Source organism: Podarcis erhardii (genome assembly GCF_964252035.2).
Source record: "Podarcis erhardii genome assembly, chromosome: 14".
In the NCBI taxonomy this organism is placed as follows: Eukaryota; Metazoa; Chordata; class Lepidosauria; order Squamata; family Lacertidae; genus Podarcis; species Podarcis erhardii.
This window is the reverse complement of record NC_138503.1, coordinates 41,708,804-41,725,253: the sequence shown is the minus strand read 5'-3', so window position 1 is coordinate 41,725,253 and position 16,450 is coordinate 41,708,804. Positions and strand designations below refer to the sequence as shown.

General features: G+C 41.8%; 1 protein-coding gene across 7 annotated transcripts in view; it reads left to right on the top strand.

Moving 5' to 3' along the window:
* DNAH3 (dynein axonemal heavy chain 3) overlaps window positions 1-16,450 on the top strand; it is an 88,546-nt gene that overhangs the window by 53,172 nt on the left and 18,924 nt on the right. For all 7 annotated transcript variants that reach the window (XM_081839437.1, XM_081839441.1, XM_081839436.1 and 4 more), the window contains exons 40-48: window positions 1,025-1,154; window positions 4,046-4,282; window positions 5,169-5,272; window positions 7,845-8,139; window positions 11,024-11,203; window positions 11,651-11,774; window positions 13,418-13,574; window positions 14,500-14,643; window positions 15,707-16,373. In XM_081839437.1, coding sequence (XP_081695563.1) covers window positions 1,025-1,154; window positions 4,046-4,282; window positions 5,169-5,272; window positions 7,845-8,139; window positions 11,024-11,203; window positions 11,651-11,774; window positions 13,418-13,574; window positions 14,500-14,643; window positions 15,707-16,373 — 2,038 coding nt within the window. The remainder of the gene's footprint in view (window positions 1-1,024; window positions 1,155-4,045; window positions 4,283-5,168; window positions 5,273-7,844; window positions 8,140-11,023; window positions 11,204-11,650; window positions 11,775-13,417; window positions 13,575-14,499; window positions 14,644-15,706; window positions 16,374-16,450) is intronic.

The following is a 16,450-nucleotide window of genomic DNA, read 5'->3' as shown; positions in this document are numbered from 1 at the left end:
ATCTTGGCACTACCACCAAGAAGGGCCTATCTCTTGTAAGCTTGCCCTAAGCCATGTATGGTCATGTAATAGCTCTCATTTATGTCTCATAGCCAAGGTGGGTCTCCCTAGTAATTGTCACTCTATTAGCATGGCACCAAAAGAAGGGGAAATGCACCCCCCCCAAGGCATAGATTTGCACAAAATTCCCATATGCTAATTAATATGCATAGGTGCAAATTTACACATAAGTACTATAATTTTTTTAAAGAATGCAATACACCCCACTATGGGGAGGGAGACTGTGTCCAAGTGCCCTTTGTGCATGCTCATTCCGGTGCTACCTGTCGATGGACAAACCTGTTCTCCTTTTAAGGGTTATTTAAACTGAAATCAAACTTGTACTGGACAGCTCTTCAGATATGGGACTGTCCTTTGTATAATAGGATGCATGACCAACCTGCACTCTATCCAATGTTTATGCAAATATATACCGTCAATAACCAACCCAGTGGAGTGGAGCTGTAACACTAGTTCCCAGGACTGGGCGGGGGGCACAAGGCAGCGTGGAGATCTGGGTGGTGCAAGTGCAGCAGTTCAGTCCCTCCAGCACTCCTAACATTCCTCTTGCACTGCACCAGTCTCCCCACCATCTCCCTCTTTCTGCCTCAGGCAGAAAGTCCTGGAGAGTGAGGAGCAGCAGCAGCAAAGCTTGTACTTGGTAAGGATCCTGTGAGCTTCATTTCCCCCTCTTTCCCACCCCCCACCTTGCTGTGCCATTTTGCCTGTCATGCACCTCCTAAGTGAGCCTTCTACCCTCAGATGCTGTGGAGAATGCTGCCCCATTGTAAGACTCAGCTGCCAGTTCAATTGGCTGCTGTACATGTAATGGGATTGAAGAGGGACCGTTTGTCTTTGCTTTTTGCTTGAGGCAGCAAAATGTATTGGTCCTGCTCTGCATATTGACTGTTAGCAAACTGTTCCTATTGGTAATAATGTAACTTCTGCTGCATTTGAAAGCCATTTACCCTTTTCCAACTTCCAGGTTGACGACTTGTTCATGTGGCTAGTTCAGCCTTGTTTGGAATTTATTCGACATCATTGCAGGGTCATGGTTCAGACATCACCCATCCATCTCACTCATTCCATGATGACACTGTATACTGCTTTGCTCGGTAAGGATCCTGTGAGCTTCATCTTCCCGCTCTCCCACCCCCACCTTGCTGCGCCATAAGATTGTGGGAACAACTGCGTTAGTTCTCCCAACTAATTTGTGACCCAGAAAGATATGGAAATGTCATTGAGGAAGCTCATGTTGAGCTGGGTCCAGGTAAAACTGCAGAACACACTGGTATGTGTGTGCAAAGGAATGAACTGAAGAAACTTAAAACTGTAGTAAAGCATGTGTGCTGCAGTTCTGGAATTTTTTGTTTCGAAATTATTCTAGTTCATGAAGAGTGGGATGTAGGATTGCTCTGGCACAAACCAGAATAACAGCTGTACATAGCTTTGGCACTTTCTTAATGGGAAGCAATGTACAAATCTAACAAACCTATACAATGAAAAGCTGTAATAGGTGAAGTCATCTGGCCTCCCTAGGCTAAGCATTTCTCTTGACCTGTCACCTCTTTTCATATGAAACGTGTCTTGCGTTGAAATCCATAAGGGTATCTTCGTATATAGTACAATCTAGGTTTATTTCAATTCCAGATTCTCAATATAGTGCATCTAACAAAATGATTTTTAAAGTCCACATTCACCTTGACCTTGTCATACCACAGATATCCATGTCATCCAAACCTTAAATCATGACCTTCTAGTTCCAAAATCCTATTTCTTAGGATCACCCACTCCTTCATCCACACTAAGCAACAGGCTGCAAAGTACAATTTCAAATCAGTCAGTTCCAATCTCTTGCAGTACTTTCATTTTAACTCGTAGTTTTTTACATTGCCATAAAACTTCGATAAATCTAAAAGACCCTAGAAAGACCCTAAAAAGACCCAATATGGAGGCCAAATGGCCAAAATATTGGGAAATATTAGAAAAAGATGGAGACAATTGGAAATTGCAGAGTTTAGAGAAAATGAAGGATAAGGTGCGAGACTGGTTACATTATGCTCAGATTAAAGAAGTTTTTAAAAACGATAAAAAGTTAGGGTTCCAGGTGGAGAAATCGAAGTTGGAAACAGAATTGTTAGAACCAAAGACTAAGGTATTATCTAGAATGTATAACTTGCTGTTAAAATGGAATACACAAGACGAAATGGTTAAATCGGCTATGATAAAATGGGCACAGGACATTGGGCATAATATTATGTTTGAGGACTGGGAAAGGTTGTGGACCACTGGGCTGAACTTCACCGCATGTAATGCTCTGAAGGAAAATGTAATGAAAATGATATATAGATGGTACATGACCCCAGTTAAACTTGCCAAAATATACCATTCGTCTGATAATAAATGTTGGAAATGTAAAGAAAATGAAGGAACATTCTTTCACCTCTGGTGGACATGCCCTAAGGTGAAGGTCTTCTGGGAAATGATATATAATGAGCTGAAAAAGGTATTTAAGTATACCTTCACTAAGAAACCAGAAGCCTTCCTTCTGGGTATTGTCGGCCAGAAGGTGTTAAAGAAGGACCGAACATTCTTTATGTATGCAACAACGGCAGCAAGGATTCTTATCGCAAAAAACTGGAAAACTCAAGATCTACCCACACTGGAAGAGTGGCAGATGCAACTGATGGACTATATGCAACTGGCCGAGATGACTGGCAGAATCCGTGACCTGGGAGAAGAGAAGATGGAGGAAGACTGGGAGAAATTCAAGAAGTATCTACAAAAACATTGTAATTTGGTTGAATGTTAAGAAGGATGCTAGATTATAAAAAACTGGCCACCACTAAATTAGATCTGAAATTTGATGATAAGTGAGACTAAAGAAAATATAAAATTTTTTGGAAGAAGTGTTAGATTATATTTGAATGAGTGGACATGAGATTGTAAACAAGTTGATAATTTGTCTGGAAAAAACCTTTAACGATGTAAATGGGAGCGGGAGACGTGAGGGAGTCCAAAGAAGTGATGAAACTATGTCTGTGATAGAAGTAAGATTGTTTATTATTTGTGCATTTATATTTAAAAACTTTAATAAATATTTATAAAAAAAACAAAACAAAACTTCGATAAATCTGTTTGCCATTCTTTAAACAGTAAATCAGTTGCAATAGGTATTGTTTGAAATAAAAACATCATTCTAGGTAAAACATTAATTTTTATTACTGAAATTTTGGCTAGCAATGACAATTTGCCTGCAAACAGATTGGCCTCGTTTGCAGGTTTTGCCTTCCCCATAGCAATAGTCACAACTTTGGCAGAGAAGGCATTGCGTGGAATCCTTTAAGTCTAACATCAGGGGGGGGGGGTGCAGTGGTGCATCAACCCCACCACAGAACAGTGCAATAAGAGGGCACCCCTTAGAGGGGTCTAGTTGGAAGTCTCTGTCCAAAAGCCAAGGTGTATGGCAGATGGGCCACAGAGCTTTCTTCAGTGGCTTGGGAGGGTCATCCGTGTAGACCTGTGTCTTGGGGAGGACACATTAACCCTAGGATCGACTCTATCATGTGCCAGCCGTCCACCAGCCCTCCAGTGCCTTAGCCAAATCCAACCTACACCTGGAATCAATAAAGTTGTGGCCTAATTTTAAATCCCAGAACATTGTCCTGTCCAGTTTGTTCACCTAACAACTTCTCCTTTCTCCCTGTTGACTCACATCATCTGAAAGGCCCTCTGTGCACCAGATCTGCTCAATATAAACTTAATATAGGATTGTGGTGTAAGCTGACACCCCTTGCTTGAATCAGTATCTGAGCAAACAAACAGCAAAGGAGTGGGAGCTGAAAGTGTTGGCAGCAGGAGTGCCAACTTGAATAAAATATGGGGGGGGGGGCAGGAAAGGCCTGCCCTGCATAATAGAACACATGATGTGGTACATGCACACCATTTGAAGTTGTTGACTATGCCTTCTAAGAACATTCTTCATCTGCTCTTTTTTAAAAAATAGATGAAATAAGGAATTCCAGCGAAGAGGATTCCGAGACCATGTCCAGCCAGCAGATCACCCTGTGGCTGCAGGGACTTTTCCTGTTCGCATTGGTGTGGACCATTGGGGGCACCATCAACGCTGAGGGAAGGAAAAAATTTGACCATTATTACCGGGAAGTTTTGATGGGGATGGACGACAACCATCCACGTCCCAAAAGCGTAAAGCTGACGAAGAACAACATTTTTCCAGATAGAGGTCTGTTTAAAATACACTTGTGCAAATTTAATTAATTGGCTTTGTTTATACATCATGAAGCATCATATCTTCAGTATGGGCATTGAATTGTTTTGTAATAGGTCCCAGAGATTAAGAAAGGAGCTGATCATCCTGAACACCATGGATGGGGAATCCCCAGCTCCCATAAGCCCTAAGTAGAATGACCTGGGATTATTTATGCTGTTATTTAGTTTATACCCCACCCTTCAACCTGAAGAATCCCAGAGTTGTATGCAACAATTCATAAAATTGTGCATGTTGATACAAAGGTCATAAATCCAAAGTAGTAGTAGTAGTAGTAGTAGTAGTAGTAGTAGTAGTAATAATAATAATAATAATAATAATAATAATAATAATAATAATAATAATAATAATAGAAGAAGAAGAAGAATGATGAGAGTTTGTATTCAACAATATCTGGAAGGTCATAGGAACTCTCTGATAGCCTTAGAATAACTGAAAGAGAACTGAAATTGACAGAGCCTTCCATCCCTGCCTCTGAGTGCAATTTTTCCACCTAGGAATTTGTTTTCAGTATCAGAACCCAGTTCACAAAAAATCCATTCCTGGTCTTCCCTAAGTTTTCTTTACTTTTTCTTTACTTTTTCAGTGCAATTTGAAAGTGGTGTGTTGAATGGGGAGTGGCTGCTATTGTTACACAACTGGAGGACAGAAATTATTGGTGGACTACTGCTGTAGCTGCCCTTCTGTACCAAAATCATGATTTGGCAGCATTTGGGTTGTTTCTGTTTGGTTAGAAGGCATATGTAGAAACATATCTAAATTTTGCAGTCTGAAATAATGCCCAAAGTCAGCCTTGCTGCCTTGAACTGAGCTTTCCCGATGGCCTTTTCCCCTCAACCAGGGACCGTGTACGACTTTTACTTCCACAAGATAGCCAGTGGACAGTGGAATAATTGGACAGAGTACATTACAAAAGAAGAGCAAACCATCCCTGCTGGAGTAAAGGTAAACCATTTGCATTTATTGCTTCATAATTGCTCAGGCTGACCTTATCTGATTGGCCAAATTAACAAGTTCTGACCATTACTTTCAAGGGGTCTGCTCTGAGTAAAACTAAGTTGGATAGAACCATTTATTATTATGGGTTGTATTCAGAAAGTCCCATGTTCAGTCCTCAGCTGAGGTTGCTTTTTAATCACTTATCTCCTTTGTATCTCATTTCTAACATCGTTGCACACTGCTTAGAAACTACAGTGTTAAGAGGTGTGTGAATAGTTGAAATAATGAAACCTCCGTTCTTTAATTAAAAAAGAAGAGGGAGAGGTGATTCTTGATGGCTTTGTTAATACAGTGGTGCCTCGCAAGACGAAATTAATCCGTTCCGCGAGTCTCTTCGTCTAGCGGTTTCTTCGTCTTGCGAAGCAAGCCCATTGACGGCTTAGCGGATTAGCGTTATTAGCGGCTTAGCGGCTTTTAGCGGCTTTGCGGCTTAGCGAATCAGCTGATAAGTGGCTTAGCGGTTTAGAAAAGGGGGGGGGAGGAAAAAAAACCTGCAGGAACTTGCAAGACATTTTCGTCTTGCGAAGCAAGCCCATAGGGAAATTCGTTTTGCGAAGCGCCTCCAAAACGGAAAACCCTTTCATCTAGCGGGTTTTCCGTCTTGCGAGGCATTCGTCTTGTGGGGCACCACTGTAATTGCCTGTGGCTTTGTTTATTATTTTTAATAAAGTTGAATGGGACAGTTTTGAATTTGGATTTTTGTGTCCCGGTTTAGAAACACTGGTTAAAGAACAAGATTTTCCCCAGTCCCAAATCAATGAATGTAAGAGCTTGTTCTCAACATTCCATCACACTTTCTGGAATGACCAAGAAAAACAGTGAAGTTTTAGCAGGTGTAGGGCTGGGACTATGATGATGGGGAAAGCCTTAATGGGCTAATTATTTTTGTGCATCACAAGGTCTGCAAGGGCAGAATGGGATGACCTCACATCATTGTGACATCAGGTGAAAGCCTTGATGGGCTAATTATTATTGTGATCATTATATTTATTTATATCCTGCCTTTTTTGCTGACACAGACTCAAGGCAACTTACAGATAAAATAGGAACAGTGAATATATAGGAAGAATATCATTGAAAAGCAATTAAACATGTATAGAACTAGGACTATATATAAATATAAATTATGTTTGAAATACTGCATATATTAATATCATGCAGTTTGAAGCAGCTGGATGCATATTAACTGACTCCTTTTGGAAGAAATCATTGAATAAAATATCATGTAAACTTTTACTTGTAGAATTCTTTAAAAACAGAACATAAGTCTCAAAGGTACACCCCAACTATTCATACAATGTATTGTGGTGTACAGCACAGGCTCAGCATCTTAGATAATATGAAATTATCCAAACAAAGGCCTTTCTCCTCCCACATCATCCATTTTCCCTGGAGCTGTTTCCTCTGTAACTCAAAGGGACATTTACACATCCTTACTTCCACACAGTTTGAGACAAAAGACTAAAGGCAACTTCAGAATGGAGATTTGCAACCAAATACCTTTTTCACCTGATCTAAGGTTACAACACTGACATGTTAACTAACAGAAAACAACAACTAGCTAATTATCAACCCAGCAAGAGCCCAGAGTCTTTTAGAAAACTACTGTGAAAAAACCCCAATTCTAGCATCACATATTTAGCTATTTTCCATTTAAAACCTTCATTAATACACATACATTTTCCATTTCTGTGTGAATTAAACCAGTTATATTTAACATTAAAAACATACGGATAATTACAATAGCCCTTTCATTAAAAGCAGTCAGTTCCCAAAATCCTAATAATGGAGAGGGCGTAGGTTTGGTCCACGCCCTTCCTCAGCAGCATCTCCACTTTGATTTGATTAAATTTTTGTCTGCTATGTTCCCAACCCTCAAGTTGAGCTCAAAGCAATTCACAACAATAGCCAATATAAACAACACTCAGTAATACATTGTTATACCTGTTGTCTTCCCAGTAAATGAATAGTCACCGTTCACTCCTATGGAGCAAAGCACAAGCTCTGCCCTAAGAAGACAGGTTTGCAAAACTTGCAGCCCATCTCAACGGCGGGTGGAAACTCTGTATTGATAGAGATCCTACAGTCTGTGCATGCATATGCAGGTACACATGAATGCATAGCAGGAAGTCTAAATAGTAGGTGGAGCCAGAGCCAATGAAAGGCGGAGCCAACTAATTCTAGTTTTGTCCCCATCCTTTTCCCTGCTGAGTTATACAGGGGCAACACTTAGACTAAGGAACGAGCACGAAGCTGACAGTGTTGTAAGTTAGAAGGCAGGCAAGTGGCGGCTAGTTGAGGACAGAGTAAGGTTGGTGGGGCAGTGCCCCATTTACCCTAATGGACCAGCTTCCATTGCATGCCTGGTGTGCAATGTACAGGATCCTTGCAATGTACAGGTCATAAATACATTATCTCTCTTTCTCATGCACACACTCCCTTCTTGCAGTGATGCAGATTTTTCTACTTTCAAATGTGCAAGATGTGTTTTTTACACCTAACCATCTCTTTATGACAGGTCTCCGAGCTTATAATTCCAACCATGGAAACAGCCAGGCAGAGTTTTTTCCTGAAAACCTATGTGGAGCATGAAATCCCATTGCTCTTCGTGGGAACCACTGGTACAGGGAAATCAGCGATCACCAACAGCTTTCTGATTAATCTCCCAAAGACAAAGTACACTCCCAACTTCATCAATTTCTCTGCCAGAACTACAGCCAACCAGACCCAGGACATTATTATGTCAAAACTGGACAGGAGAAGAAAGGGACTTTTTGGTCCTCCAGCTGGGAAAAAGGCTATTGTATTTGTAGGTAAGATCACATCTTAAACATTTTTTTTGCTACACATTACAGTTTTGAAGCATGCTGTTACAACAGCAGGTGTACTTCCTTTCGCAGAAATAAGCTGCCAGGGACCCCAAACCAGGTAGGGAGTGAGGGAGAAAGACCAGGGGGTGGGAGAAGAGCTGGGTGTTATCAACTTTTCTTTAAAAAAAAAATTATTAACAGGCCAATCACATCACATTATCCAAATCACATTAGTTCCAAATTATGCAGCCAATTTTTAAATTTTGTTGGGGGTACCCATACATCAAGCTCCGCACGAGTCCAAACATCACTTATATTACTGATTTAATTAGACACTTCTATCCAGTTCAGTCCAGATAGTCCTTTATTACTTTCTTTCTCTTCTTGTTGTTATCGTATATTCCTTTCTTTGCAATCTCTGATAATTTTCACAAGCAGATTGAAAACAGGCATCCTCTGTGTGGGTTTTGTACTCTTCAAAGATATCGCTCAGGGACAGCCTCTGTTCAACGCTTCCATAAAAAAAAAAAAAATCTTCGGTCTGTCCTTTACTTTTCTCAGGCTTGCCAAATGAATCAAATGAATCAGGAGGCTCTGTCAGGTCAAGCTTGCGTTCCAACATTCCTTCTCTTTCGAACGATCCTGATTCTCCTCCCCCTGTCCTTCTTTCTCCGGCAAGCCTGTCTTGGCGAGATGCCATTTTTTAACTGCGTCATAAAATTTTTCCTCTTTCTCACCGTTCACCAATCCTCTCTCCTGTTATAATCCATCCCACACAGTTCTTGAATTCCTGCTTGTGATTAATAAAAACGCAACAATCTTATTTCTATCTGGGGTGAAGGGTTATTAATATCACATCGTGCAAAGAAAAAAAAAGTTTTTTCCTCCACCCCCCCTTCATTCCAAACATACAGTCTCCTAGTGGTGATTCATCAGAAGATTTACTTATCCATCTGTCACTCCCAGTCACAGAGATCCATTAATCAGCAGTCTTATCTCTCGAACATTACTTGATGTATGTGCTTCGGCTTCATTCCAATCATATGTTTCCAATTATAATTCCGAGCTGAAGCTAACCAGCACGCGCTAATTGGAATCGGCGCCAGGAAGATCTGACTTCACCGAGGGCTCGTGCCAAGTGTTCAGCACCCCCATCTCTCGGATCAGGGGGTGCATTGTGAACACCGCTGGCAAGGCAGCGTGCCCCCCGTCTCCTGGGGGGGGGGTAGGAAGACTGCATACTTCCCATAGCAGCCCCTTAATTACCTCGTATGGGTCAGAGAGGTGTTATTGTCGGCCATCTTCCAACGCGCCACCTGGTGGCCCCCCGGGTGTTATCAACTTTTCAGCATTGTGATGTATTACCACCCTAACAAACTGATGTTGAAAAGCAGAGGGAAGGACAAGGTGCATTAAGCCTGGCCCCGAAAGGTGCTGGGGTGAAACAGCCTCAGCCCCTTGTTTGGAGAAGCAGTGGTTTCACCCTGGCACCTCATAGGGCTGTGGCAGCCTCAACATCAAACCTCAGCAAACCGGAAAGGGGGGAAGTATGCCCTTGCCAGCGCCCATTCTGCGCGGTAGGCTTCGGCACGGGGGGGGGCGGAAAAGGTTGGGGGTGACGCAATTTTATGCTGGGGGAGGTACAAAGACCAACCACTCCCAGATTCTGCTAGCAATTGAGCCAGACATGAACTTACAACGCTCTTCACTGTAAATAGGTTGCACCAAGAATAAAGCCTGGGAAAGACAGGTCGGAGTCTTGCCTGTTTACTCTCGAGCAACCACACCATCATCTGACAGGCTGGGGCTGATGCAGCTTGTTTTTCCCTTGGGGTGCTGGCAACAAAGGGAGTCCCTCCACTGCCAGTGCTCAGCGCATCAAGTGAAAAAGAAGCTTCATCGGCTCTGGTGCCTAACAACTCATTTCTCCCTCAGTTTGAGGGCCAGAGTGCAATGGCACCTTCACCCGGTGGTATATCACAGGTGTAACCACGGCCGCTCCTGAGCGCAATATACTGCAGGGTGAAGGTGCCATCGTGCTCTTTCTCTTTTCAACTGTGTTGTTTATCTTTATTACCTTTCTATTACAGAATATATAACTTATCTATCTGTTCTTAACTTTGTGAAAACAAAATAAAAAAATTCCTTCCAGTAGCACCTTAAAGACCAACTAAGTTAGTGCTTGGTATGAGCTTTCGTGTGCATGCACACTTCTTCAGATACCATGCACACGAAAGCTCATACCAAGAACTAACTTAGTTGGTCTTTAAGGTGCTACTGGAAGGAATTTTTTTATTTTGTTTTGACTATGGCAGACCAACATGGCTACCTATCTGTAACTTAACTTTGTGAAGTTTATTTGAAATGTATCAAGGGTTTAATTTGAGAACAATGTTTTCCCAAATAGTCTTTTACACATTTCCATTCTTTAATTTTTTTGGTTTGGCACATGCCTAATTGCCACTGTCGTTTTTGCCGATTCCAAATACTCACACAATTTGTTTTGCCATTCTCCCTTTGTTGGTATCATATCCCCTTTCCAGTTCCTAGCAATTAACATTCTTGCTGCGGTTGTAGCGTACAAATAAAAGTTTAATCTAGAAAAGGCTCTGTTCCTTTCTCTAGAGAACATAAGAAGAGCCCTCCTGGACCAGGCCAATGGCCCTTCTTGTCCAGCATCCCAGCTACCCTGCAAGTAGAATCTGAGCACAAGAGCACTCCTGGTGTTGGTGTTCAGAAGCATTGTTGCCCCTGACCATTGAGGCTAATAGCCTCATCCTTATCCTCGCCCTTTCTTTGCTTGCTTGTGTTGATGGGTAGAGGGAGAGGGGTAGAGAGAGTTCTTTTTTGTATTCGGAAAATAATATTCAATCAATATTCTTCCTAGATGACTTAAATATGCCTGCCAAGGAAGTGTATGGAGCCCAGCCTCCTATAGAACTCCTTAGGCAATGGATTGATCACGGCCACTGGTACGACAAGAAGGATACCTCAAGGCTCGATATTGTTGATGTTCTGTTCCTTTCAGCAATGGGGCCTCCTGGAGGTGGAAGGAATGATATTACAGGTATGATGTCAGATTAAATGCAATAGGACAACCTTTTATTCTTTTCTGCAGTCACACAGTCAATCAATCAGTAGCTGAACTGGGTTCCACACAGTCACAAAAACAAATTAACCAAAAAAGCCTCAAAAAAAACAAAACGCAAAATAAATAGCAAAAACAAAAGCGCCAAACTTAATCTGTTCTGGAAGTCAGTTTGACTTCTGAAATGTTCAAAAACCAAGGCGCAGCTTCTGATTGGTGCAGGTGCCCCGGAAACAATAGCCAACAACCACATCAGACGTTTGGCTTCTGAAAAGCGTTTGAAAACCAGAACACTTACTTCTGGGTTTTCAGCGTTTGGGAACCAAGGCGTTTGAGAACCAAGGTACCACTGTATCTGCCTGGGGTCATCAGAAGGAATGGCAAAGCCGCATTGAGACTTACTGTGTCTTCCCTTGTGTCTTACAGGACGTTTCACAAGGCACTTGAACATTATTTCCATCAGTGCCTTCGATGATGAAATTTTAACAAAGATCTTTGCTTCCATCGTTGACTGGCACTTCAGCAAAGGGTTTGAGGCCACGTTTCTGAGGTAAATGGACCGTAAGGAATGTGCTTCTCTTCAAGAGAGCACATTTTGTGGTATTTATATGTGCAGAAGCTGCCCCAGGTCGTTGTACCCTTTAAAAAAAGTACATTTCTCTTTTTCTCTTGTAGAAAAGACTGCACAAGACTCTCTGTTTAGAGTTTAAACATAACACATTACTTTACTTGGTATACTAAAACATACAGTGATTTTTTTTCTTAAAAATTGTTTAGGTGTATTCTCATTTTGACTCAAGAAAATCACCATTTTATAGTTCAGATTGGGAAAAATAAATACAGCAAATACAACAAAACTGACCAATCACCGTGCTAGATTCCAACTCCTACTCCACACATTAAACACTCGCTTCCGTCTGAGACTCAGGAAACACACCATGACAGGAAATGAGGCTGCCATCGGGGGTAGCAACGGAACTGACAATTCACTATGCTAGTTTATTCTCCTGTTAGATTCAAAAAATATTTAGGGGTATGCGTACCCCTGCGTTCCCCCAGAAAAAAGCACTGAAAACACACACACACACATACATATGAGAAACTGGCAGATTTATGAGATCTTAAAGACTTACTCTGAGGCACATAGCAGTATAAAACAAACTCTTGCTGCTGTCACAGTAAAACTCACTCTCTCACTCTCTACACTTGATAACACACCTAACTGAAAAAATCTGCCTGCTGTGCTGACATCCTAGGATTTCATAGCACATTAACTCTTTCCATAACATTTTGGATGCATCACTCCCACTCATTTCTCCTAACAACATCTAGCTACTATCTACTACTGCCACTGCTCTTGCTATATAATCCTGTACTGTTGTTTGTTTGCTATCTGAAGTAACACTTGATTTAGGATCAGGAGGTTGATAACAAAAACCTCCATGGTTATCAAAATAGGAAGCTGTCGTTGATCCATCTAACCTAGTGCTGTCTGCACTGACTAGCAGCAGCTCTCCAGGGTTTCAGGTGTTGGAGATGCCAGGGACTAATGGGTAAAGCCACGTGCTCTGCCACTGAATTATGAATGGGGAGGGGGGAGAAATAATGAGCAGTATCCAATTAAACCATTGTCTCAGTACAAGGATTTCTGCTTGTGCAATGGAACTTCCCCTAAACATGTTTCGCCAACTCTTTGGAGCAGATTTGGGGAGGGTTTGGGATAGATGCATGGGGGGAGGACTTTTATTGTGCAAAAGGAAATCCTTTGCACTTTCCCAGTCTTAACAATGCAGTTCTCCGGCCAGGTTATGTACGCAAAATACATATACTAAGGTAATCCATGCACAAAAATGCATAAATTTCTGACAGTAACATGAAATGAATTATATTGGGGGGAAAGGCTTGCAAAAATGGATATCTTAGGCAAAAACATCCAAAAGTGCGTATGTTAGGAGAAATTAGCACTAAAATGCTAATGATTTTTTTGGGGGGGGGATTGCAAATCGGTGTGGAAATTTGCAGAACTGAACATAAAATTGGGAAAATGAGAATCCGAAATTAACAGATTTGCTCATCCCTAGTGATGTCTGCAACTCTTCACCATGGCAAAGTGGGAGAAGAGAACCTAGGGGCAGGGGGCATGGTGGAAAGAAAGCTCAGGGTTACATTTAACTTTTTTGCTCCTTTTCAAAGGCTTGGCAAAATGATGGTTCATGCTACTATGAACATTTACAAGATGGCTGTGGAAAACTTCCTTCCGACTCCTTCAAAATCTCACTATGTCTTCAACCTGCGCGATTTCTCCCGGGTCATCAGAGGAGTGTTGCTCTGCCCACATACCCATTTGCAGGTGTGAAAGTTACACTTGTTTTTATTTCATCAACGGGGGCACCATCATCACAATAAAACTTAGCATTTATAATTGCACTTTAGGTTTCCAAGTACTTTGTATCCATTGCCACATTGCAATGATTACAACACAACTCTGTAGATTAGGTGAATATTGTATATTGAAGATGGAGGAGTGCAGAGCTGAGGCTGGGCAATTGAGGCCTACTGGAAGCCACCAAGAGGGTTTGTGGCAGCGGAAACTTTTGATGTAGAGATTTCCTGATCTTTATCTTAACCACTATGGGCTGCATCTAGTATTAGTCCTGCTCAGAGTAGACTTGTTGAAATGAATGAGCATGACTAAGTTAGGCCCATGAATTTCATTGAGTCTACTTTGAGTAAAACTTAGTTGGATGCAACCCTGTGCACACAGTTGCACCTCACAATGGACCACACTGCTGCTGAATCTCCAGAAATAACTTCTCTCTGTAATTCCCATCTCAAATGTGATTTATCTGCATGGAGAAGGATCAGAGCTTTTCTCCTGCAAAGGCTTGAGCTGGTTCAGTCTAAAGTTCTTTATATTGTTACCAGCTGTAACAATATACCGGTACATCTGGCCATCAAACCTTTTGTCGTGTTAACGCCTCTATCCCAGGTCAGGCACTGGCTTGGAAAGGAAGCTTAGCCTGTGCTTTTCCACTGGCCTGCAATCCTCCTTTCGGTACTCCAAATAATAAAAAAATCCTACAGTTTATTAATTTCTAGGGTTTGGGGGGGGATCCCACCCCCAAACCCATAACAATATTTACTGATTAAATTCCTGTTGGTTGGCTTCCACCTCCCAGTGGTCAAGAAGTATCAAGATCCATGTGTGTGTGTGACTATGTTCATATCTGCTTCAAAACCAGGCATGGATTGAGGTTCCTTCTTTCTTTCAATAGGATGGGGAGAAACTGATCAGGCTTTGGATTCATGAAGTTTATCGGGTCTTCTACGACCGCTTAATAGATGACGAGGACAGGAAGGTGTTTTTTCACATGGTGAAAGAAACCACCTCTGATTGCTTCAAGCAGAGTGTTGATAAGGTATGTTCATCTTCAAGCAGTGAGAGCTGTTTGAATAAAGAGAGAAAAATAGGATATATTTACGGCAACTGTTATTTTGGTTGTATTGGGCTGAAGAGCTCCCCCACCCCCCACCCCCCAGTTTCACATGGTGCAAAAGTGGCAGAGGGATTTCAGCAATTTTCTGGAATCAGGGGAAATTTCAAGGATGGAACTCAAGTAACATTCACTTCTTATTCTCTGGCTTCTATTTGAGTGGTCAGTCATAGCAGCTGCCATTTATCTTTGCCCAGAATTTTTCTTGGATTGTTGCTACATCACAATCGATTGATTGATTGATTGATTGATTGATCAATCTATTGATGAATACATAAACAAACAAACAAACAAACAAACACTACAACTGATAAATTATGGGTGGTATGCTATGTTAGTCCTACTCAGAGTAGAACCATAGAAGTTAAGCAACATGACTAACTGGCCCATTAATGCGGGTCTATGCTACGTAGAACTCAGTTGGATACCACCCTATAGGTTTTAGTTGGGGGGGGGGAGGCAAGCAAGGGGAACGTGATGGAATAATGTAAATTATGCTCGGTGTGAAGAAAGTTGATAACAAAACATTTTTTCCCCTCTTGTAATATCAGAATTTGGGACCATCCAAGCTGAAAAGTGGGAGATTCAGGACAGATAAAGTGCATAGTTAAACTATGGCTATGACAAGATGAAATGATTGCTGCCAACTTGGATGGCTTTAAAAGGGAATTAGACAAATTCACAGAGGATAAGGTTATTAGTGACTACTAGTCATGGTAGCTATAGCACGTGTAGTTCCAGAGACAATATGGTTCTACATGCCAGTTGCTGGAGATCATGAGTGGGAGACTGCTGTTGCGCTCATACCCTCTTTGAGAGCTTTCCAAGACGTATCTGTATGGCCACATTGGGAGTGGGTTACTGGACTAGATGGGCTTTTGATTCAACCCAGCAGGGTACTACTTATGTTCTTAGTGTGTCTTCCCACATCTGTTATTTCAGAGTGGTGGTGGGCAGATGGAGTCCAAACTGCTTATGTCTTCCATAGGTATTAAGCCACTTGTCTCCAACCGGAAAGATCCATGACGATAACATCCGGAGCCTCTTCTTTGGAGACTACTTTAAGCCACAAAGTGATGCAAAGATCTATGATGAAATAACAGACTTAAACAAGCTGACGTCTGTTATGGAATACTATTTGGAGGAGTTCAACCAGATCAGCAAGGCGCCCATGTCTCTGGTTATGTTTAAATTTGCCATTGAGCATATCTCAAGGATATGCAGAGTACTGAAGCAGGATAACGGCCACTTGCTGCTGGTGGGCATCGGTGGAAGTGGCCGGCAGAGCGCCACCAAGCTGGGCACCTTTATGAATTCGTATGAACTCTTCATGATCGAAATCACAAAGTTCTACACCACAAATGACTGGAGAGAGGATATCAAGAAGGTCATGTTGCAGTCAGGGGTGGCCAACAAAAACACTGTGTTCTTATTTTGTGATAACCAAATAAAGGACGAGTCCTTTGTGGAGGACATTAACATGCTGTTGAACACGGGGGACGTGCCTAACATCTTTGCAGCAGATGAGAAGGCTGACATCGTTGAAAAAATGCAGGGTGCAGCAAGGACCGAAGGCAAGAGAATTGAAGCCACCCCTCTGGCCATGTACAACTTTTTTACTGAACGCTTGAAGAAAAACTTGCACATAGTTTTAGGTACAGATTAAAAAAACAAGTTACTTTTTCATTCTGATTCCTTCTAATATTTGACTGGGCTTGTCTGAGAAATAATG